We start from the raw sequence: 25,239 nt of genomic DNA, 5'->3' as shown, positions 1-25,239 counted from the left end.
ACCGTCACACATCATTTTTAGATCCCTCCCCCCAAGAACCCTGTATTCACTAGCAGTCACTTCCCATCTTGCTGCACACCCCCCGCCCCCAGCCCTGAGCAAACTTGAACTATTCTACTTTATGTCTCTACAGATTTGCCTATTCTGGACATTTCATATCAATGCAACCAAACATGGTCTTTTGTGACTGGCTTCTTTCACTTAGCATAATCTTTTCAAGGTTTATCCATACAGTAGCTTGTGTTAATACTTCATTCCTTTTTTTTTTTTTTTTTTAAATACTTCACCCCTTTTTACGGCCAAATAACATCCATTGCATGGACATAATACATCATGTTGATCCATCCATCAGGTAGTGGACATATGGATGATTTCTACTTTTTGACTATTATGAAAAATAACGTATAAGTTTTTGGGTGAGATGTACATTTTCATCTCTCTAGGAACAGAATTGCTGGGTCATGTGGTGACCCTGATTTTAACTTTTTGAGGAACCGCTAAACTGTTATCCAAAACAGTTGGACCATTTTATGTTCCCACTGGCAATGTCTGAGAGTTTCAATTTCTCCACATCTTTGCTAATATTACAATATTACTGTCTTTTTTATAATATTCATCCTACTGTGTATGAAGTGGTTTTGACGTGCATTTTCCTAATATCTAATGACACTGAGCATCTTTTCATATGATTTTTGGCTGTTTGTGTATCTTCTTTGGAGTAATGTCTATTCAGATCCTTTGCTCACTGAAAAACTGGGTTATCGGTCTTTTTTATTACTGAATTGTAAGAATTCTTTATGTACTCTAGATAGGAGTCCTTCATTAGATATAACGATCTGCAACTATACCCTTCCATTCTGTGGGTTATCTTTTCACTTTCACTATCTTTTTGCTTTCTTGGTGGTGTCCTTGGTAGCACAAAAATTTGTGATTTTGATGAAGTCCAGTCTATCTATTTTCTTTACTGTGTTGCATGTGTCCTGATGTCATATCTAAGAAAACCGACTAATCCATTACCTAATCCAAGGTCATGAGGTTTTATGCTTGTGTTTTTTTCTAAAAGTCTTAACTCTTACTTTTTTTAAGATTTTATTTATTTGAGAGAGAGAGAGAGAGAGAGAATGAGAGATAGCACGAGAGGGAAGAGGGTCAGAGGGAGAAGCAGACTCCCTGCTGAGCAGGGAGCCCAATGCGGGACTCGATCCTGGGACTCCAGGATCATAACCTGAGCCGAAGGCAGTCGCTTAACCAACTGAGCCACCCAGGCGCCCCTTAACTCTTACTTTTAGGTCTTGGATCCACTCTAAGTTAATTTTTATATACTATGGGAGGTAGGGATCCAACTTCATTCTTAGAAAAATAGCTTTTAAGACTCACTTTCCCATATGAACAAACCAAGTGTATGGAGAAAGCTCTTTTCACTACTACCACCCCTACCTCTACAAATTGTACAGTACTGGTGGGGGGTGGGGTGGGGCAGGGAATGTGAAATTATGAGTGAGTTAATCCCTAAAACTGTATCTTTTTATTAAGATTGTCTTCCACTCTACCTCTTCTGTGAGACCCCTCCTACATAGGTACTTTATCATGTAAGCAACATCTGTTATTTTAGTGAGATAGTCCTTTAGAGTATCCAGTCTGCCAGGATGTGAGAAGTGTTAAATCTTTTAGAGGGTCTTTTCCAACAGAAAATAATCCAATGATCTGAGTAAACATTAGAAAATAATGGAGACATCATCAAACTGCCGCAACTTTCCTTCACATTAGGCGTTTTTCTACCTTACAGAGAGGTTTACACTTATATATGAAGGGACATTTTAAAGGATTAAAAAAAGTCATGTTTTAATAGAAAACTTTCTAGATACTTATTTTTTCAAACATGAGCTGAACGCAGGGAGATGTGGTGAACCTGGTCCCGGCCCTGTCTTACCTCTCCTGACGCGGCCGTCACGTGCAAGGCAGCCATGAGGTGGCACGCTGGTCACAAAGATGGGCAGCTCACCACTCTTACTTCCTCGGCCCCCAGCCACTGTCATTCCCAGGGACTCGTGTGGTTCCTTCTTTACCGTAATGTGTTTTTCTTGGCACGTAACACACTGGCTAAGATCCTAACACATGAGAGGAAAATTTATTGGATAATACATAATACATAGCTGAAGTAAAGTAAAGGAAACTGAAGGAAAAAGTACCATGACAATGATGAAGTCATTTTTAAAATCACTTACTATAGAAGTAATACACAGTTCTTCGTGGTATAAACACTACACCAAACACTGGGGATCACAATGTCAAACTTTGGACTGCTGTATTTTCATATGACTATTTATGGAACGGAAAAATCTCAGGACTGCTGACATATGGAAGTCAAGATAAAAGAAGCACATCATTTGTATAACTATCTTGGGCTCCAAGATATGATCCATTCTACCAAAGTAAATAATGAATTTATTCTGAATGCATTCTGATTCTGAAGACAAGCCAATTAATTTTATTTCCATCTCTGTCCTCTGTTCTTTGAAAGAAATGCTGACAGAATAGTACAAAAGTGCGGATTTCATTAACTTCCAGAAAAAAGCTACAGATCTCTCTTCTGTTTCTTACTCATGAGGATTATCAGAATGCTCAATCATGAAACAGGTGCAAAGTGATCTTCAAAACCTTCATGGAAAGCTACAAAGATATGAAGTAACTGAATTTTTTAAAAAGTTAATGAAGAGAAAAAATTCCCAACAAACTATGTTCTCAGGAAAAAGCAATTTTTACTGACATTTATTGTTGCTACTTATGGAAACACTCCTAGAAGAAAAGGAGAATTTAAAACATCACCTTTCTTTTTAATTAGAATGCAATAAAAAACAAGGTGTACATATGCAACATCAACATTAAAACAGCAACAGTAACTACCATGTATTGAAGATTTACTATATGTGTAAAGTGAATGGCTTTACATACATTATTTCGTTTTAATCTTCACAATGGTCCTGAATGTAAATCCTATTGTTGGCCCCATTTTATAGATGAGGGAACAGCCTTAGAAAGATGTGATTTGCCCCATATTATACAGCTACATGTGACTACACTCGGATTTGAACTGATTCAAGTTAAAAAAAAATTACATACACACACATATGTAGTATGTGTATATACATATACATGTATTCATATATGGTTTGTGTATGTTCATATAGCACGATGCACTATGTATATACTGGTTATACGCATCCACACTACAAGGGCACTATCCCATTAAATGGAACAATGGAAGTTAATATCTCAAAAGGTTCCTAACACTTATCAACTGTAAGAGCGTACTGTAGATAATAAGATAACTTTAAAATGATTAACAATATCAACAACAGAATTGTAACATTTCCTTTAGTGACACTACTTCAGAGTGGACAGGTACCTATCTGTTAATCAAGCCCTGGAGCTGCAGGCGCATCTGCTCTTCTCTGGTCCTGGAACCCATACTCTTAAAATTTTATTAAGGTAACTACTTATTGTCAACATCCTAGAGTTCCCAGAACTTTGACCTCGTAGAAAACCTGTAAACGGCTAAAGGTGGTATGCCAACCTTATGACATCTATGTTAGCATCCTGCAAATCTGGGCAAGACCCATGTTATTTTGAAGACAATCCAGGTAAACTCAGCGGTGAGTACATTTATTTCAGCAGTTTTGGCTGTCAGGTATTTAATCAATTAGAGGCGGTTGTTTTATTCCTCTATTTGGCTGAGATGTATGCATTTTAGCCAAACTTCACCGATTACACTTGGTACGCTTCACGGAAACTTCTAAGGGCTTAACACCACATGAATGTTTATCCAAGCAGTTATGCAGAGGCTTACTAGTACACTAATGTGCACTTTAATTTTTAACAATGATTATCCTCTGAACAGATTGTTTTGGTGAATCTGTGTTTGTTTTCCCTAGGAGACCTTTATTTTTCTAAATCAGGACTTGGCATAACAAATGCTGTATGTTAACACTAAATTGTTAAATTAATGCTTAAAAGTACATTTCTTGTGGTTGTTCCAACCAATCAGGTTTGTAGAGTACCTAGAAGAATTCAGCATTGCTATTTAAAACACTGCCACATAAAATTAAAGAATAAGAATTAGTAAAAAGAAAAATATATGTGCCTAAAACAAATAAAATGACATAAACAGTTCTCTATATGAATGTTGAAATGATTAAGTAGTTTTTAAAATGTCTTAAAATTGTAGTGTCTTCGGACCCCCATATTTCAAATTACTGTAGAATTCACTGATATAAAAGATTCAATGATCAACTTTTGCCTCACATTGTAATTCGTTAGGAATATGTGTATATACGTAACTTGTAAAGCAAGGACCAGCTATGCGAAACAATAACCACTTTTCATAGCCATCATTGTGAAAGCAAAATTAGAGGTTTCCTTCACACATTTCATCTTCTGTTCAAAATTAACAAGTTTGTGGTTATAATTTCTTAGAAGTATTAACTGAACCTAAGACCAGTGACAAGTCTATACTTCAGCTCAGAAAACCAGATAAACCCAATGGGCCAAAAATACTTGTGCCTTTAAGCAATGCGTTCTTGGGCACCTGTGACATTCCAGAGGTACTCTTTCAAACTGTACTTACATTAAGAAGCCACTTTAAGCTAAATATGAGCTTCTAAAGTTATTCTCAAGTAAAATTAAATTGCTTTACTAAATAAAAACTTATTGGTCAACTTAAAAACTATAGGAAGTTTCCTATGTGCAATTTTCACACAGTTGGTAAACAGCATTGCTTTAAAATGGCCTAGTGGAAGTTGAGTTCAAATGAAAGATCAAATGAAGTAAATAATACTGAGAACACAGTAAAGTACCACTGTTTTTGATTTCTACATCTAAAGTGAGACAGCATCAAAATTCTCAGCACAGATAAATGACCTAGGAATATATTATAAAAGTGGTGAAAGAGTAAAGATGCAGAAAACGCTCAACGTAAGGGAATTTAAAATGATTTAGGGTAGTATTCCTATAAGCTATAACATAAAGAGAAATGCTTTACATGTTTTGCATGTACCTATCAGAATGTATGATTTATGCTTAATATTCAAATAGAGAATTCTGTTGTTGTAGGCAACCTGCCCAACTGCTAAGTATGGACTTTTCGATCATTGTCTTCATTATGCTTTTTCAATCACACAACCAATTGTTACATTTGAATGAGCAAACCAAGATAAATCCCACTTTAAAGAAGGACCAAACAAAGAAGTTTTTCTAGAAGATCAAACACTTCTTATCAATCACCTGGCAGGGGGACCTTCTTACTAAGAAACCACCCCTACTGGCTGAGGAACTGAGACTGTACAGTGACTCTCCAGGTAGCCAAATACACATTTCACATCCCAAACACTTGAGTTCATCTTTTCCAACAGAGTAACAGCCCTCATTTAAATCTTACCAGCTTGTAACAAGGACCCTTGAGGGTAGATGAATGAAAACATGCAAACACAATGCCTCACCTTATGTGAGCTGGGTCTGTTGTTATACAGCGGCTGTGCATGATGCTGGCTGCTACTCTGAGCTCCTGCGTCTCGGACAGGGTTACCAGGCTGGGATTTCCCTGGTCTAGCAATTGTTAAATCCACCCTCTCTCCACTAGCCTAGAGAAAACACACATACATAACCACCAGTCATTAATAATGCTTCTCACTTAGAAAATTATAGGGAGTATAATTTTCAGTGCACTTATCATCTCTGTACCAGAGCCTCACCTGAGTGGTGACAGCAGGCACCTGCTGGGTGGGGGCAGGAGGGGGGAGTTCATTTCAGGAGCTAATACTTTAAAACTCCTGCAGTTAAAACACCCAACACAGGCCTCTTGGGTAGGCCTTCCCTAACCCTGGAAATACCAAGGACATAACCAAAGCAAAGCAGTCAAAGGGTAATTGAAGGGTAACTGTCTTTTCGTTCTTCTTTCCCCTGCAAGACTGACCTTAGCACTGAGACAAAGAGAGCAAAGGAAAGAAGATAAAAGGAAGAACTGGTTCAAAACTGGATTAGAATCCTTTGTGACTTCTGAAATAAATTCCAGGGTGGCTACTTTGAGAGTGATAATCAATGAAACTATGTACAGCTTTGTTTCTGCTTGCTACAGGTTTAAATTAAAAATAGGGTATCAGCTTAAACAGTCCTGAAAAGAATGGTAACAACGGTCCTGTAAAACAAGATTAGTATTTATGTACATTGCATACTGTGTGCGTATATATATCACATACGTGCACACACACACAAATGTTATGTTAAATTATTTTGGAGGTTATGACTACCACCTTGAATTTAGAGGTCCATTATCTGTATTTATAGATCTATATTTGAAACACAGATTCACATCTATTGTATTTTTTAAAGCTATTTTATCTTTGCTTTTAATGTACAGGCCTGATCTATTTGATGCTGATTCTTGGTCATGACTACAAGTTCCCAAGTTTACTATTAATTCCTACGGTAAAATCTGACAGCTTGCTTTCAAGAAGCTATTGTGGAAAGTAGAACCCTCCCCCATGATGATAGTCAATAATGTTAAGAAATCACTCCATTTTCAGTTCTCAAGTTGGAAAATGAGTGAAAACCAATTTTTTTAAAAATATTTTATTTATTTATTTGAGAGAGAGAGAGAGAAAGAGAGAGAGAGAGAGCAGGGTGGAGGGGCGGAGGGAGAGGGAGAAGGCAGCTCCCCGCTGAGCAAGGAGCCCAATGTGGGGCTCGATCCCAGGAGTGACCTGAGCCAAAGGCAGCCGCTTAACTGACTGAGCCACCCAGGGGCCCAAGTGATAACCAATCTTAAGGCCCTATTAAAAATCATTTACTTATTCAAGCATTTCATTAAACTAGTTTCAGATAATTCTTCAAAATAACTGAAAGAGTAACACTACACATGCGGCCAGAGTCTGGGGACTTGATCTAACAGGTAAATGCCAAAGTAGAACATTTAGAATCCTGATATTTGAGATCCTGACACTTCCAATTATTAGATCACACAGTGCGAAGCGTGAGGAGCCCCTTTGTGATCTCATTTCAATGTACAGAATTGTTTGCTTTATTGCATAACACTCACCACCACCAAATACTCTATAATCAGTAATTGAGCTTTATTGGAAGGCCACTGCTTATGCAAACCCATTAACATTAACAAACAAATCCCTGATCTTTCTTGATTTCCTGAAAGACAAAATTCTGGGCGCATGATGGAAGTGGACATATAAGCTTTAAACGATGGTTCTACATTTTGGTTTAGGCTAGTTTTAAATAGCACATCTAACACTTCAGGGTTTCAAATACAACAAAAGAATTCTGTTAAAGTCAAGATTTTTAAAAATGCAGGATGCCTAAATGACAATACCTGTACTTCATAAAAAAGTGGTATGCCCTATTGCTGGGAGTATATATTGTTATGATCTTTCTAGAGGGAAGTTAAGCAAAATGTCTTAAACTTGAAAACAAAACGTTAAAGTCTGTCAATAGGGGAATGATTAAATAAGCTTTAGTACAACATGCCTCCTACACAGCTCTATCATGATGAGTCTATTTTCAGGGTAAGAAGTCCACAACACTGTGACATAAAGAAAGGTTGGCAAACTGAGAATCTGCAAGATGAGTGCATGTGTAAGTATCTACGTAAATATGTACCTATTTATTTGTAGTCCTCTACAGAAAAATGTAACGATGTTCTCCAAAATATTAACATCACTTTCTTATGGAGTTTAGATTGAATGTGATTTTAACTTTCTTCTTTATTTTCTGTATTTTGTCTTCATTAGTCTCCTTTTTAGACATGCAGTACGTGTTACTTTTAGAATCTAAAATAGTTAAGATTTAGTTTTTTCCACAAAGAAACAACTTGAGCAATACATAATATTTGATATTATATATATTATGAGGTATCTGTATCCTCTTTTTTTAAACCTCAAGTCTGTGACATGAGACCAATGCCTGAATCTCCCTCCTAATACAATATGGCTACCGGGTGTGTGTGTGTGCGCGTGTGTGCGTGCGCGCATGTGTGTGTATTATGGTTATAATGAACCAAAAATTTGTGAAAAGGAGTAAGTTAAATGGGATTGAGACTTGGGTTTTCTTATACAGTAGCTTAAATCTTCACTGATATTCAATTCTGTCTACTATACACATTTCTCAGTGACTATCGACCTACTTTAATTCCTGATGCTCCATTATGTTAATGCTTGGTTTCCTTTATGTAAGAGTGTTTTCTTGTGCTTACTTAAAAACACACAACAAAACAAAAAACCACACACATCTTTGTTTCAACCTTATCTCTGTAGGAGATATCCATCTCGTTAAATGCTGTGTCAGGTTACAGAACCGGAAGATCTGCTCTGGATGATTTTCTACTTTATATTAATGCTCTTATTGAAAAAAATTTTTCTAATAATAACAGTATATATACTGTAAGAACACAAGTTATGATGTGTTTGAAATGCTCTGAAAGCTTTATAAAAAAGGCACTATAGAGATCAAGAGTTATTCTTAATAAAAAATTATTTCCCCCCACTTGTATGGAGCTGAAGCAGAGAGGGAAAATTACGAAAGTAAGGTAAGAACTTTGGAGCCATAGCTCCTTCAAGCTTTGCTTATCTCACCTGTTAAATGTGGACACCCCCGTTTTTATGTCTGGGCCTAGGCGGAGCCCAGGGAGCAAATGAAAAACCCATGTGAAAATGTGGAGCCTTCACTCTATGTAAAGAGCAAGGCTGAACATCCACAGGGATACAGTTTTCCAGAAAGGATTCTACCTGTAATGAAGTTATACTATTGTGCATTTTGAAGGATTTGGGAGCCATGTTTGATTTCCCGATGAAATATCAAATATCCTTGGGATTCTCATGTTATGAAAACAGACATCGATATACAGTAATAAAGGCTGAGCATTTGGAATGAACATCTGGCATGTACCTGAATGATCTGGGCGGCAAGCTCAGGGGTCCCGTGCTTCAGGTCATGTCCATTGATGGCGAGCACTCGGTCATTGCTGCTCAGCCTTCCGTCCTGTGCAGCTAGCCCCCCCTCCAACAGGTCAAGAATAAAAACGCCTGCCTCATCGGTCCTTCGTACGAGTTTAATGCCAAGCTGTTCACCAGAGTCCCGTTTGTGAAGGACCACGTGGAAGACCTCTTCCCGTGGAGAGCTTCCATCGGAGTGGCTGTACGTCCGGTTCCCAAAGCGCCTCTCTCGCAGCACAGTAAGGTGCAGCGTGGTGCAGGGCTGGGAGAGGGCGGCTCTGGCATAGTTGTGAGATACATTGCTGATGTTACAGTTGTTGACCTGGAAGACAAGAATTATGACCAAAGTGTGACGATCTTTTATTTTCTCAACTTGTAGAAATGTTTATACACCATTTCCAAAAGAAACTAACTTTGGAAAATGACATACAGTCATTATTTATAAAGAAAAGCACTCCAAAGATGTTTTAAAATACACAGTTCCTAAGCTTCACTCAAAATGACTAGCATGAAGTAGAGAATGACAGCATCTCAGGCTTCAGTGATAGTGTTGAATCACAGTCCTTGGTTCTGCCACGTACTAGCGGGACGGATGTCCGAGTGTCTGTCCCCTCGGAGGTGAGATGGGTTTACTCTCCACTTCACGGGACCAGGAGGAGAATGCAGAGACAGCAACAGCATATGGCAAGGGCTAATGAAATACTAGTTCTAGTAGAACAGAAACTGAAGTTCTATTGGATTGAAGTGGCTTTTCCAAATGAAAAACACTTAAGCTGGAAAAAATACACTGAGTTTTATTTTAAGGACATTCCAGGTACACAACCTGATCTCAGATCAGTGATTTTTTACTTCAAAGAAAAGCAGGTAATTACAGTTTCACTCTAAGTGTTCAGCACTCAAGTGTAATATCTAATACAATAAGCGTAACTCAGTACTCACAGAACATTTATTTACTAAACCTTATGGCCCTAAAATGAGTACAGTGACTGACCTTGGACATGTAACATCACTAAGAAAATACACCCAGCTTCCATTATTCACCTAGTCAGAGGAAGGGGCTGGCACAATTCTTAGTATTTATCACAATTAGAATTCCTCTCTTCATCTGTCTGAAACAACAGTGAGGGTAAAATCAACATTCTCTGAGCATTGGTTATGTGGCAGGCTCTGGGTTAGGTGTTTGTGATCACCCAAATCCTTCAATCTTTTTCACATGAATCTATGTTAAGGAAGGCCTTCCCCCTTCCTATTCATCTAGGGTTGATGGTTTTGAGCACTAGTAACTTGAATTTTGTTGATTTGGGCCTGTTGACATCTTTTAAAATTCAGGCATCAAATATCATAGATATCACACACAGACTTGCTATTCTCCTAAGTTTGCAACATCTGTGCATTTGGTCGCCATCCAAATCCTTGATTAAAAAGTTGAATAACACAGGGTCAAGAACAGAACTTCAAGGCGGATTCTAAAAAACCAGCCTGACGTGGATTTGTTAGTCAAAACTCATCATTTCTGGTTATTCAGCTAAAAAGCCACTTATTTCTAGGTTTTTATTTTTCTATCTTAAACTCTCATCTGTCAAATGACTTTACAAACATCTGGCTGGAATCCAGCGATAGCCACGTGCAAGTATGTAGCTTCATATCATCTTTGTGATGTGGGTTGTGGAATACCCTACAATTAGAAGATCTTCCCTTCACAAATGCGTGGTTGCCAGTGAAACTCAGAGAAAGCAGAGACCAAATAAAATACTGTTTCTAGATTTTGTAAAAATAGCACCAACATAGTAAACTCTACCAAATCTTTAGCTAAATATATTTTGTACCAATGCAGTCAAGACATGACTGCAATTCTTTTCCTTCAAAACCAAAAGGGAATAAATCGCTGACAACTCAGATCACACTGACAGTACCTACTTTTTTTTTTTAATTATTATGTTATGTTAATCACCACACATTACATCATCAGTTTTTGATGTAGTGTTCCATGATTCATTGTTTGTGTATAACACCCAGTGCTCCATGCAGAAGGTGCCCTCTTTAATACCCATCACCAGGCTAACCCATCCTCCCATCCCCCTCCCCTCTAGAACCCTCAGTTTGTTTGAAAATACCTACTCTTAATAATGTTCTAAAATTTATATTATTTTTAATAGTGATATTGATGTAATTTCTTACAGTATTTTACTCTTCAAACTGCTCAAAATGCTGCACAGCAAAAGGCCCTGAGGGTATATGGTTCTCCTTTTCAAAGAAGTTATTTAATAGAGTAACGTGTATGCGTGTGTGCGTGTGTGTGTGTGTGTGTGTATGTGTATCAGGCAGAAAAACCAAAGCTACACACTGTTACTACATTTAGTTTGCTAAACTAAAAGCACAGGCTAGCTAGCTCTTTCATCTGTAAATAAACCATTTTAATGACTCTAAGGTATTTTCAAATTGGCTCACAGCATTATTTATGCAGCTTATACAAAGTGGAAGATAACCAGGTAGTAAAAAAATACCAAGTAGCCTTCTTTCCAAGTGTTTCCTTCTGAATGACCATAAATACTTCATATTTGGACAAGTGGTGTGGCTTTACTTATTGGCTCCAGCATACCAGCCAAAGGCCAATGAGAGAAGTCAGGCCCACAACAGGAGAGACCCTTTGTGAATTCACTAATCAGGTTATGTGCTCATAGTTTTCTTATCAATTTGAAATCATTAAATTGGATTTAAGATTGCCGTTATTAGAGTTATTAATACGTATGCCTCCATAAACAATAATAATGCACTGGAATTTCTACAATGCAGATTTATAGCTTTGAGCTAATTCCCCAAATTACAGCCAATAATTTCAGATAATTAGATTTTTATTTGAGGTATATGGATTCAGTTATGTTATTAAACAATTCTCCAGAGCAGACCAGTAAAAAAGCCTACAGACAAAATACATTAGCAAACAAAACCCGAAAACTAACCTCAATTATACTCAAAGAAATGCAAACAAGAACAAAGCATTTATTTTTACCTTTAAAATTCAGAAAAAGAATGAGAAATGTGTAAAAATGTTAGTATCTAAAGCTGGCACACTGCTGGTAGCAAAGAACAAAACACAAAAAAACAAATGTATATTCAAATTATAGCTAGAAAGGCCAGAAGTGGAGAAAAAAAGAACACTATGTAAGCTGCAGAAAGGGCAATCTGGTTCTTTTGGCCTTGGCCACCAGGGTGTCAAAATACAGGGCAAGGTGTCCAGAGAGCTGTGCCAACCTCACGCAACCAGAGTACTAACATCATAAAATGACAGCAAACACAGTAATGCCGTAAGTAGCTAGCTGTGGCTGGATCAGAAACTGGATTTTATATAAGCTGGATTAGTTATGCTTCCTGTATTCTCCTATTTCCTCTTAGGATTTAGTAAAGAACAAAACACTGGAAGTTCAGTCTGTGTCAGCCAGACTAAGTGCAATGAAGGAGGGGAGTGTTGAAGCGGAAATAATATACTGCAAGAGGCAGAATACAGATGGGAATGCAAAGCCAGGAGCCCCGAAAGGAAAGGTCAATCCTTGCTGCTCTGGGAACTTAGTCTTTTTTCCCCATCTGGACATTTCTTTTGAAGAGCTAAAAATCCTAGAGGTTCTAAGTTTTGTTTTAATGAGGGAGACAGCTATTCCCGATAGGATATTATATCCAAATCCACTCTTTTATTGATTCAGCAAATATTTCCTGGGCACTTACTCCAGGCACAGCACAGTGGGAGGTCTGTACCATAATATGTACCATTAAGGTGGCGGCAATCACCATAGAAAGACAGTGCATTTGAATACTTCTCTGTGATTGATTATGTGTGAAGTGGTGAAGAGAAAAGCAAGGAATGCTGTCGGCACCTAAAGTGAGGAGAGGTCTGAACAGGTGAAAATGGCAGGGCAGGGCTTTCAGGATGAATGTGGCGAAGCTGCAGCACAGTGGGGACAGGCTGGAACGTGGGAATAAGCTGTTTGGAGGGAAGCGAGGAGATTGCTAGGTCTGGTTTCTCTGCTAGATTATAAATTCCATGAGTGCAGGGGCTGCTTTCTGCTCTTAATTATACCCTCAGCTCCGAGCACCATGCCTATGACGTTTCAGCAATACACAAATGGCTATGGCTGAAAGTAAAAGCAAGGGTTAAGGTTGAGGTGACAGACCACAGACGACCCTATTAGATTAATCAGTCTAGACTTGATCCTCTGGTCAAATCTTCCCAAGGAAAGCAGAGTCACAGCTGTATTAATCTGGCAATGGTCGTGCCGGATTTCAGAGCAGACAGCAGGGAGGCAGGGATGTTGACTCTACTGGGTTAGACGTGAAGCAGTGAGGGCACAGACCAGAGAGGTGGCAGGGAAAACGGAAGGGGTGAATACCAACAGATGGTGAAAGAGGCAAGAGTCCTTGAGCTTGGGTTCCTAGAAGACATCTTTTCTCATTCATGACTATTTCTTCTCTCCTAAATATCCATTTTTTTTTTTTTAACTTCAAGTATCACACTTATCTGGGTCGTATATGCAAGCCAATTTTCACATAAACTCTCATCCTGTATAGTAAAATTCTGGCCATCCCCACCCCCTCAGTGTCAACATGCCCTCTACTATAACAGTATCTTGTCCTAAGCTAGTTCTTTTGTTGGAGTAGCTTTTTCTCCTTAAAGAGAAGAGGGAGAGGGTAGCATCAAGGGTTAGTGCAGAGTCAGGTTATTTGTGGAGGAGAACAAATTTGAGAGCCACAGCCAACAAGAGGTGGCCATGATTTCTAAATTCTATCTTAAGTTCAATGGTATAAGTTTTAAGTAACTTGTGCTGCATGATCTGTCTTTTCTAGATTACAGTAATCAGTGTAGAGAAGGATAAGTTAGACAACGAAGCTAACTGATGGATGGTACACTGGACTAGGGATACAGCCAAGGCGACAAGAGAATTTAGCAGTGAAGGTGGCCCTGAAATAGCCAACCAAGCCAGGAAGAATCCAGCTGGCCCAAAGAGCCAAGCACTGAGTTACACGTGGGATCAAATTTAAGATAGGGAGGAAAAAAATACATTCCATGTGTTTGGGGAAATCGGAGAAATTACAGATAAATTCTGATCTGTTTTGCATATAAAAACAGTAAAACTTACCTTTATATAATTCAGGTTCTGCAGTACCACAATTTCCTAAGTTTTAAATTTATGAATAAGAGCAAAGAAGATGCAAGTTAACAAAATAATTTAAAATTGATACCTGAAGAATCTGATCTCCAGCAAGGAGTCTTCCGTCTCTGGCGATTACCCCATCCCGATAGACTTCCTGGATAACAATGTTAATCAGTGGCGTTTCATTGCCGCCCACAATGCTAATTCCTAACTGAATATAAGGATTAGACCGGTGAATTTCAATCGTCGTAATTTCGCCTTCCGGTAAACTAACTGGCTGTTGTGTAGCTGCCAAGTTAAAAATGAGAGAGAGAAAAATAGATGGAAAGAACAACATTTTATATTTTGATTATCTTCAGGTAAGTAAGTTATCATCTATCATTAGTGATCACCTTATGTTAATAGATGATTAATAACAAAGCAATACCACTGGATAAGAAAAACAGAATGACAAAAAACATCTATAGGTTAAGATTACCAAAACACTTCCTCTTCTAAAGGTAATCAGTAAATAACCAACAAATAACCACTATGTATCAGATCACTAGGGATGACACAGTGATCTGATAAAGAAAAATACGGACAATGTCATCTTGTCCTAATTGATCAAAGTTTGACCCATGAAACAACTGTAAATAATGCAAGGCAGTACATTAAAAAAAAAAAAAAAAAAAGACGAACTCTGTGGTATACAATCACCACAGTGGTTGACAGAGTAACCAGATTAAGCTCTAAGAAGAGGAGGGTCTTGATCTGAGCATTAGGAGATGGAAAAAGTGTTATAGCCGTGGCCGGGAAAATTTGGATTTGGAGCAAAATTTGGAATGTTCATAAGAGAAAATCATATTTGAAAGTAAGACGTGGGCCAACTATCAAGATATGCCCAAGATCTATGACTAGAGGCTCTCTGCCTATTTCCTGCTGGGTCGTACAGACAGATCAGTGGCTGCTACCAGAGGACAGCATAGTCAGAAGCATGACCTTGGAGTCAGACACGTACGCAGCCATTTCCTGGCTCTCGGACAATGACCAGTTGATTTCTCAAGACTCAGTTTCCTCACCGTTAAAAGAATCCAGTACTGGTACAAGCATTTAATCAGTTAATATATGTCAAGTGCTTGGCACAGTGCCTGACAGAATAAGCACTTAGGCTGAGGTATTACTTTTGTTGTTCTCGATGTTGTGGATTTCTTAGTCAAGAAGCAACAGGCTTCAAAACAAACAAACAAGAAGCAGCCTATTAATGACCAGTGAATTCGTGGACTACAACAGAAGAGGGGCAGGGGGAAGGATAACCAGCCTCAGGGTAAGATTCACCTTCTGTTTCTAAACTGTAAACTGTTAGAGCTGTACACTTAAAGGGTGAGTATGCGGTATGTGAAGCCTAGCTCAATAAAATTATTTTCTGAAGAGGAAAAAAAAAAACAAAAAAAACAAAAAAACGCATGTCAGGAAAGTAATAGGGAGTAGTGGGAAGAAAGGAAATGTCTGATTTGCAAAGAGGGATGAAAGCCAAAGCAAGGTGAAGAGCACATACTGTCAGTGGCTGCGTTCTCCTCGAAGGCAGGATTGTCCAGGCCAGGCTCCTCAGTCCACACAGGAAGAGACGCTGACGTCAAATTGCGCTCAGCAGGCACCGTGCCTGTCCCCGAACAGTCCGTTTCAAGTGATAAAGTACCTGGTAGATCTATTACAGGGGTTCCGTTTTCATTCTCAATCTCTGTCTGAGTTTTACCAGTTTTCCTCCTCTCTAGGGCAAGTCTCCGATGAGAAGCTCCAGGACATCTAGAAAGAGACCATCAGGTGGTTCCCAGGTGATTTGAAAGGAAAAACGACTAATAGCTTGTGCTACAACAACAGAATAGCCATGGCTTCGATGCAAAACTCACCAAGAGTGTTGCCTTAGTTAAGTGTCAAGTTTCCCATTTGTAAAATATGTAGTATGTAATCCTGATTTTAACCTCTGCTCAAACTAAGTTCCTACCACACTGCAGAGCAAATTTAAAACAAGGCATAAGGCATGGTGGCTTCGTGCGTATTTCAAAGAATACTTCAATAAAAAACTGTATTCAGATATATACTAGTACTAGAAATATCCCGGTACAGTTGATACTACACTGCAAATATGATTCTGAAATTCTGATTACATAACCCTTTTTTCACAGGTCAAACGGCTTAACCACAGGAGTGGAAACAGCAGACTTCTTCCACAAAGTGCTCTTGCATCCCGACTTGACCCTGAGTGACACTGTGTCTTTTAGCTCTCACAGCCAAGGATATACATTCATTTATTAGTGAGTAGCAATACATTTGAAGCTCTGCCACTTGTAGGAAAGCACAGCAAAGGCCCAAGAGGTTGCATACAGTGGATGGTGGTCTTGCATCTAGGGCTGCAGACTTCATTCAACGACAATATTTTTAAAAATCTAAAATTTCATTAAAAATTAAGTACAGGATTAAATTCAATGAAAACTGAAAGCTATCTCTTAACTGTAAAAGTAATACATTTCCCCTCACAAACTAAGATAAGTTGTGGGTTTCAAGTTCTTGAAAAAGATCATTATGGAATTTCTTTATTCAGCTTTTTCTCATTCCTTGTTTTCTCATCACCTTGTTAAGAAAGGGGACAACTGATGTTTCCTTCTGCATTGTTGTGGAGCACTCCAGGAAATGTTCCTGCAAGGGCCTGATGAGTATCTTGGAGAACTGTATCTCTGAGAAAAATTATTTTTGTCAAGTAAGCAGATTTAATGAGAAATGCATTTTAAAAAATATTTCATTCAATAAAAAAATGGTGACAGAAACTGGATCACAAAAAAATATTTGAGACTAAAAATACAGGTAAAGATTCGATTCCCCAAATGCGTATGACACACTGGTATCCACATGGGAAACAGCTGGTCTTTGATAGGGAAATGGACTAGGAACAGGAAGTGGGGAGGAAACACAAGCAGAATGTACACAGCTGGGAGAGAGCCTAGCTAACATCTTATGCAAGAATAAATTTAAAAAAAAAGGGAAACCTGAAGTCGTTGGAGAGAGGTAAAGAAACAGGTGTACTTCCATCCCAATGGGGCAGCAGATGGCTAAGAGGGACTCGATAAAGGTATCGAATTGGTGTCATGTAGAAGTATGGAAGAACGTGCTCGTGCGGCACCCGAGGAAGGTTACAGAGGGCTGCGCACCCACCTTTGAACGGACGGGCTAGATGCTCAGAGACAGGACAACGAGCCAGGAGGAGACCACGACAGAAAGACTTCAAACTAAACAAGGGAGGCAAGAGTGTCTACAAAGTGTCTACAAAGAAAAAGTGGCCAGCAGTGCAAATGCCACAGAAGAGGCCAACAAGGTAAGGAGCAAAGAGCGTTTCTCTGACTTGGCGGTTAAAAGGTCATGGTCACCTTAGAGAGAACACTCTCGGGCATGAGCGCAGAAGCCCAGACTACAGTACAAGCATGTCTGCTCACGCAGTGCATGCCTTCTCTAAAAACCGCACCCTAAAACTCACTGGGCTTGGAAAACGATGATTGGGATAGACGATTCAAAACGTGGGCATCTAGGGAATGGCTGCTAATGGGTATGGGCTTTCTCTTTGAAAATGTTCTAAACATTCGGTGATGATGGCTGCATGCTTCAGTGAATATACTAAAAGCCACTGACTTGCACATCTTAAAAATAGGTGAATTCTATGATAGGTGAAATATACCTCAAAAGAACTACTTTTTAAAAGACTGTTAGGGAATGAGTAAATCAGAGCAGGCTTGGAGCCACAGACAGCTCAAAGCCATTGTTCCTCCAGTCTGTAAACACTTGGAAGTGAAAGAGAAAGGAAGAATCATTTGTTGAGTGTCTAATCTGTGCCAGTCACTGTGGAAAGCCCTCTATCTACCATATTTCATTGAATCCTCACAACCACTCTGTTATCCCTATTTTACAGATGGGAAACTTGACACTTAACTAAGGCAACATCACACAGCTGTTAAGTTGCAGAGTCAAAATCCAAACAAACTCAGATCTGATACCAAAGACATCTGCTCTTTCCACTACATCATGCTAAATTCATTCTTTGTTTTCTTAAAGATATTTACTTGAGAGAGAGAGAGCAGGGGAGGGGCAGAGAGAGCGGGGGAGAGGCAGAGAGAGAGGGAGAGAGAAACTTTAGCAGACTTCTGTGCTGAGCGTGGAGCCTGATGCGGAGTTTGATCCCAGGACCCTGAGATCATGACCTGAGCCGAAACCAAGAGTTGGAAACTTAATTGACTGAGCCACCCAGGCACCCCTTTGCTAAATTCATTCTTATGGAGTTCTTTTTCTAGGCCAAAGTGAATTTGTTCCACAAAGTGGTGTCCAGAAGCACAACCAGAGAGTATGAGAAAGTCCTGAGTGAAAATTAAAAAGCAAACAAAAATCACAAACAACAAAACGGATGCATCTTTTTAAATGGAGAATTTAGCAAAAACACCACAAACCGCAACTGGCATTGGGGTTAACTTGGATTATTCAAGCAGGTAGGTCAATGTAGCAGGAGGCTAGTATAGAAAATATTAACAATGAATAGAACCAGGATGGCTGGTAATCACTGGAGGACTGGTGGCAGGGGGTGCAGAGCTCCGGTGTCTGGTTGTGGGTGGGAACTGAAACCGCACTGCAGCCAACAAGACCTTGAAAGCTGCATGTTTCCAGCCCTGAAGGGGGCCACACTGCGGCCCGCGAGGCATAACAAACCAATTACTCGTAGTTTGAGGACTCTGACGGCAGTGACGATTTTGTTTCTGCAATTGCACCTTGAAATAAGAAGCCCAGAATAACACCAGAGGAGTTAAGAACTAGAAACACCAAAACCTAAAACTGAAGAGTCTCCAGAAAAAAGACATTCCACTACAAGAGAAAACCCCTAGAAAAGGATGGCTTTGGATGAAAAGCCCTGCCAGAGAGACTTAGAGTCATACTGGCTCTATCGGTGATGCAACTCAATAGTCACCGTGGATGTGGAGGAAGCTCAAGATAAAAGCAAAGGAAAATGGGCAACAGTGAACAGAACAATGACTAAGTCTCCCCATATCTCCAACTGCTGTGTAACCAGTGATTATTTAGATCTGGGTGAGATTCCAGAGGAAGGGGATTTTCACAGTGTTCCCGGAAAAGAAAAGCAGCAGTGCATGCCAGGGTATGACCCAGGAAGACCCACAGTGGTGGGGGCAGGGCGAATGACTCTGAACTAGACTCTGCAACTGGTGAAGAGTCTGAGGGTGATTCTGATTTTTGTGAGAGTGAAGACATGATGTAGATGTCCCTATGAGAAAGAGTAAAACTAAAGAAATTAAGAAGTGAAGATAAAATCCCCAGCTGAAAAAAAAAAAAGAGAAGAAAGCTAAATCCAAGTATAGTACTTTGAAGGCCTGTAGGAAACCATCACAAATACTCAGTCTGTCAGCAGGAAGCAGAAAACCCAGGCGGGTCCCACGGGTGGTATGCGGAAGTAGCAACAACAGCAGGAGCCCAGGGGCAGGAGTGTCTGCTAAGGCTCCAGATCAGTCCCCACCTTGGCTTGTCCAGATTAGCAGGAGTTAAACCTCTGCATCCAAATGCAGCCAGGAGCTGAGTGTGGTAGTAAAGAAATGTTTCATTAAGAGAATCAGTTCTACAAGTGTTTATACTTGATGTGTGTTTCTGTTTACGGAAGGTACCTAAAATAAAGGAATCCGTTAACGTCATATAAATGATCTCTGCCCGTTCTGTGATAATGTTCTCTGAAGCTATTCAAGACTTCGATAAGAGATTTGTTTACAAGAATTATACTGTAATATCATTTCCTTCTGAAGAACATATTCTATTTTTCTTATGTATGGTAAGTCATTGTCATTAAGTGGTTGTCAGTTTGACATGGAAGAAATCCACATTACACGATGTTCTTTTCTAGTAACACAAAGTTCCTTTCTAGCCTGGTCGAATTTATGGTACCTTAACTTGAACTGTTTAGAGTTTATCTGGCAAAAGAAAACATTCCCATTTTTTTCCAGGGGACACTTCTGAAATCTTACTTAAGTTACATTGCCAATTTTGTTGCAAAGGTGTTTCATATTTTAGCCACACATTTTTATAGAAAGAATTCAGAATTATTTTACACATTAAAATGGTTGCTATAAATGGCATGTGTCTCCGACTTAGAAGTAGAGGTTTACTGTATAACAAATGGAATGTAATGACATTTTATAAAGCTCTCATTGTCAAAACCTTTAATAAAAGCAAAAAGGTTTTGATACACTCTTCTCCTTCATACCATTGTATCCATGTCTGTTATATGATTAAATGAATGCTTTGGGGGGAAAAAAGGAATAAAAATAGAAAAGAAATGCATACAACAGCTAATGAGATCAGAGTAGGCATGTGCTGACACAATGCAGCCGGAAGGGGAGCTCTGAGACAGCGGGCTGCCCCTTACAAAGGACACTGTGATGTGCCACGGGCTGAGGGCCACACCGCCCTATGGAGGTATCTCTATATGCTGATGTGTCTTTTAACTGTCTTAAATAAAACCAAAAGGCTCTTACAGCAAGCAGAGCCAACGTTTCCTTTCCTTTCCTGCTGAAGGTGTTATACTTCTATTCCCACTATTCTGGCTCTCTTTAGGAAGAAAATTACATTGAACTAACTTGATTTAAGATACAGTAGCATCAAATTAAAAGAAAGAAAGAAAAAGATATAGTAGCATCATTTCCTGATATAACAACGATTCTAGGAAACATGCAGTGTAACAGAACACACTGTATAGTTAGGTGGTGTGGGTGGTGGTGGCAGCAGCAGCAGAATTAAAATGAAATGATTTACAGTAAGTACCAGCACAATGCCCAGGTAAGGTACTTAATGAAACTCAAAGAACATGAGCATCTTAAAACCAAGAAAAATGATAAAACTTGTTACGAATTAAAATATTCAAAAATCAGTTCAAGTGCTATCAGTGAAAATGGTAGATTAAGAATGTCTGTGGAGCTAGAGTGTATTATGCTAAGCGAAATAAGTCAGTCAGAGAAAGATAAATACCATATGATTTCACTCATGTGGACTTTAAGAGCAAAACAGATGAGTATAGGGGTAGGGAAAAAAAGTGAAGGAGGCAAACCATAGGAGACTTAACAATAGAGAACAAACTGAGGGTTGATGGAGAGAGGTGAGCAGGGGGGATGGGTTAAATGGGTGATGGGGATTAAGGAAGGCACATGTTGTGTTGAGCACTGGATGTTATATGTAAGTGACTAATCACTAAATTGTACTCCTGAAACCATTATTACACTATAGGTTAATTAACTAGAATTTAAATAAAAAAATAAAAAATGAATAGGTGATGGGTATTAAAGAGGGCACTTGTGATAAGCACAGGGTGCTGTACTGAAGTGCTGAATCACAACATTGTACACCTGAAACTAAAATTACACGGTATGTTAACTAGAATTTAAATAAAAATGCACAAAAAAGAATGTGTGAAAATCCTCTCCTCCATAAAGCAATGAGAATTCTGGCAAAAATCATTGGAACCAACTATTTCTGAGCTCTGGAAATTAGTCAAAGTTCTGTAGGAATCTGGAGTGCATTTATTCAAAGAAAATGGTGGAATCTCAGTAGGAACAGTATGCCCAGAGAGTTTATTAAAAATGTCTAGTGTTCAATACAAAATTAAGTAACATGCAAAGAAACAAGGAAGTATGGCCCATATATAGGAAAAAATAGCAGAAACCATCCCTGTGGAAGCCTAGACATTGGCCTTAGCAGACAATGACTTAAATCAGGTATTACAAATATGTTCAAAGAACAGACAAAATCTTTCCTAAAGAAGTAAAGGAAAACCTAAGAATGATGTCTCACCAAATAAAAATGTCAACAAAGAAATAAAAGTTATAGTAAAGAACCAAATAGAAATTCTTGAGTTTAAAAGTATAATAAATAAATGTATTCACAGCAGATTTGAACAGGCAGAAGAATCCATGAATTCAAAGATAGGTCGATTGAGATTATCCAGTCTGAGGAACAGAAAGAAAAACAATGGAAAAAAAAAAAAAAGGATAGAACCTCAAGGACCTCTGAGATACTACCAAGAGTATTACTAGTAGTATGTAGAATTGGAGTCCCACAAAAAGTCAGAGAGAAGAGGGCTGAACAATATTTGAAGACATAATGACCAAAATCTTGCTGAATTTGATGAATCTTGAAAGCAGCAACAGAAAAGTACCTCATAACACATACATCTGAGCCTCAATAAGACTGACAACTGATTTCTCTTCAGAAACCATGGATGCCAGGAGGCTATAGATAACACAAAGTGCTAAAACAAACACTGTTCACCAAGAAGCCTATGTCTAGAAAAACCATCCTTCAAAAACAGGAGAAATGAAGACAGTCCCAGATGAAGACTTTGTTGCTATCAGACCTGCCCTACAAAAAAACACAAAAGGAAGTCTTTCAGGCTGCTATGGAAGGAACTTAGTATCTCATACCCACACAAAGAAATGAAGAGCACTGGTAAGGGTAACTACATAAACATAAAAGCATAAAAGTAGTTTTTAGTTCATAACTACTTTTTTGTCCTATCTGATTTAAAAGACAACTGAACAAAGAAATAATTATAATTGTTTTGATGGGCATATAATGCATAAAGATGTAATTTGTATGACAGTAACAGCACAAAAAATGGGGAAGGAACAGAGTTATCTATGAGCTGAGTTTTGTACTCTAGTGAAATCAAGTTTGTATTAATCTGAACTAGACTGTTATAAATTGTTAATTATAATCCCCAGGGCAACCACTAAGAAAACAATTAAAATATATACATATGAACAGAAATGACAAAGAAATTAAAAGGGAATACTAGAAAATACACATTAACACAAAAGAAGTAACAGAAAAACAGAGAAACAAACAAAAAAAATGAAAGAACAGCAAAATGGCAGACATAAATCCTGCCTGATCAGTAATTACACCAAATACAAATAAATTAAATACTCCAATTTTACAGTGATGAAAGGTTCGATTTATCAAGAAGCTGTTAACAATTATAAACCTAACTAACAACAGACCCTCAAAGTCCATGAAGGAAAAAATGACAGAATTAAAGGAGAAACAGAAAATTCAACAATAGTTTAGGACTTCAATACCACACTTACAATAATGAATTGAACAAACCGACAAGAACAGGAAAAGAGAGACTTTAATAACACTACAAATCAACCAGACCCAATGGACATCTGTAGAATACTCCACCCACCAATAGCAGAAAACACATTCTTCTTCAGTATACATGGAGCATTTTCCAGGGTAGACCATGTGCTAGGTCATAAAAAAAAGCCTCAATTAAATTTAAAGGACTGAATTACACACAGCATGATCTCTAATCACAATTAATTAAAAATGGATCAAAGGCTATAAAAGTCCTAGAAGAAAACAGGTGTAAATCTTTGTGACCTTGGATAGGCAGTGATTTCTTGGCCATGACACCAAAAGCATAAGCAAACAAAGAAAACAGAGAAACTGGACTTCCTAAGATTAAACCCGTCTGTCCTTCAAAGGGCATAGGAAAGTAAAAGGACAATCAAGAGAACAAAAGAAAATATTTGCAAATCATATATTTAATAAGGCTCTAGTATACAGAATATATACAGGACGCTTACAACTGACAAAAAACAAACAACCCATTATAAAAATGGACTACTGAAGGGGCGCCTGGGTGGCTCAGTCGTTAAGCGTCTGCCTTCGTCTCAGGTCATGATCTCAGGGTCCGGGGATCGAGCCCCGCATCGGGCTCCCTGATTGGCGAGAAGCCTGTTTCTCCCTCTCCCACGCTCTCTGCTTGTGTTCCCCCTCTCGCTGTGTCTCTCTCTGTCAAATAAATAAATAAATCTTTAAAAAAAAATGGACTACTGATGCTGAGCATTCATTTGCATGCTTATTGGCCATTTAAATAATCTTCTTTGGAGAAATATCTATTCAAATTCTTTGCCCATTTAAAACTGTGGGTTACTTGCCCTTTTTGTTGGGTTGTAAAAATTCTTTTTATATTCTGAATACTCTCATAAGGTATATGATTTGCAAATATATATCTGCTTTTTACATTATACATAAGAAAAGTATGCTGGTAAGAATGTTCCAAACACAAACCCAAGCCAAAGGCAGATGCTTAACCAACTGAGGCACCCAGGTGCCCCTGAAATTCTATGAATTTTAATGAAACTTATCAATTTCTATCAGATGAGTGAGACTGTGTGCAGAGATGGCACAGTCAGAATAATCATATTCTGTGACTCACGGTACCACTCAGTTGCCTGTGTTGGTTTTAAAACACGGCTGCAAATGTTTGACCTCCTCCCATCACAAAGTGAAGCCCACGCCCCCTCTCCCATTGAATCTGAGTGGACTGCTTCAAACAGAGTGACATAAGGGATGCTATGTGACTTCAAAGCTAGTTCATACAAAGCCATGCAGCTTCTGCCTTATTCACTGGAACACTGAATGCCACGTAAAAACTCTAAATACCCTGAGACTGCCATGCTGGAAAGGCCGCCTGTAGGCTCTCCTAGCTGAGCCGGTGTCTCTGGTTATCTCCATCAGGGAGCCAGACATGTGAATGAAGAAGCCATCTCAGAAGTAGATTCTGCAGTTCCAAATGTTGTAGTCCCTGGCTTTCAGTTCTTCCCTGCTGTGGCCCAGATAACACATAACAGGGACAAGTCATCCCTGCTGTGCCCTGGCTGAATTCTTGACTCACAGAATCCATGAGCAGAATCAAATGCTTGTTTTATGTCACTATATTTGGGGTGGTTAGTTTCTCAGCAACTGATAACCAGAACGTAGATTAACAATTTAATTGAAGAAATGTTAGCTGAGTGTCGGTTTTGGGCAAAGGGATGCAAAGACTCGTAAAGACAATATACAACCCAGCATTAGATTCTAACTTGCTCTCAGCTTGCGGAGACTACTTAACATCAACATTTTTAACTGAGAAACTAGAGAAAGGTCAGGCTGTTCCACCCATGTCTTTTCCAATGGGATATAAAAATTATACTTTATAATTTCCCTTTTTATTTTTCATAGTCAATAATCACTCTTAGCTGTTT

The 25,239-nt window shown here is 38.7% G+C and overlaps 1 protein-coding gene and 1 pseudogene across 4 annotated transcripts in view; one reads left to right on the top strand and one right to left on the bottom strand.

Moving 5' to 3' along the window:
• LNX2 (ligand of numb-protein X 2) overlaps positions 1-25,239 on the bottom strand; it is a 79,946-nt gene that overhangs the window by 8,239 nt on the left and 46,468 nt on the right. For 3 of the 4 annotated variants that reach the window (XM_073894748.1, XM_073894747.1, XM_025875131.2), the window contains 5 exons: positions 15,675-15,922; positions 14,226-14,425; positions 8,947-9,315; positions 5,496-5,636; positions 1,931-2,108 (listed from right to left, as the gene is read on the bottom strand). In XM_073894748.1, coding sequence (XP_073750849.1) covers positions 1,931-2,108; positions 5,496-5,636; positions 8,947-9,315; positions 14,226-14,425; positions 15,675-15,922 — 1,136 coding nt within the window. The remainder of the gene's footprint in view (positions 1-1,930; positions 2,109-5,495; positions 5,637-8,946; positions 9,316-14,225; positions 14,426-15,674; positions 15,923-25,239) is intronic. The other variant, XM_073894749.1, reaches the window with a different exon arrangement.
• Positions 18,703-19,739, top strand: LOC112826832 (RAD51-associated protein 1-like; annotated as a pseudogene).

Source organism: Callorhinus ursinus, unplaced genomic scaffold (genome assembly GCF_003265705.2).
Source record: "Callorhinus ursinus isolate GAN/ISIS: 27379988/994484 unplaced genomic scaffold, GSC_fseal_2.0 scaffold7, whole genome shotgun sequence".
In the NCBI taxonomy this organism is placed as follows: domain Eukaryota; kingdom Metazoa; phylum Chordata; class Mammalia; order Carnivora; family Otariidae; genus Callorhinus; species Callorhinus ursinus.
Note: the sequence above shows the minus strand (reverse complement) of the source record. Positions and strands in the feature narration are given on the sequence as shown.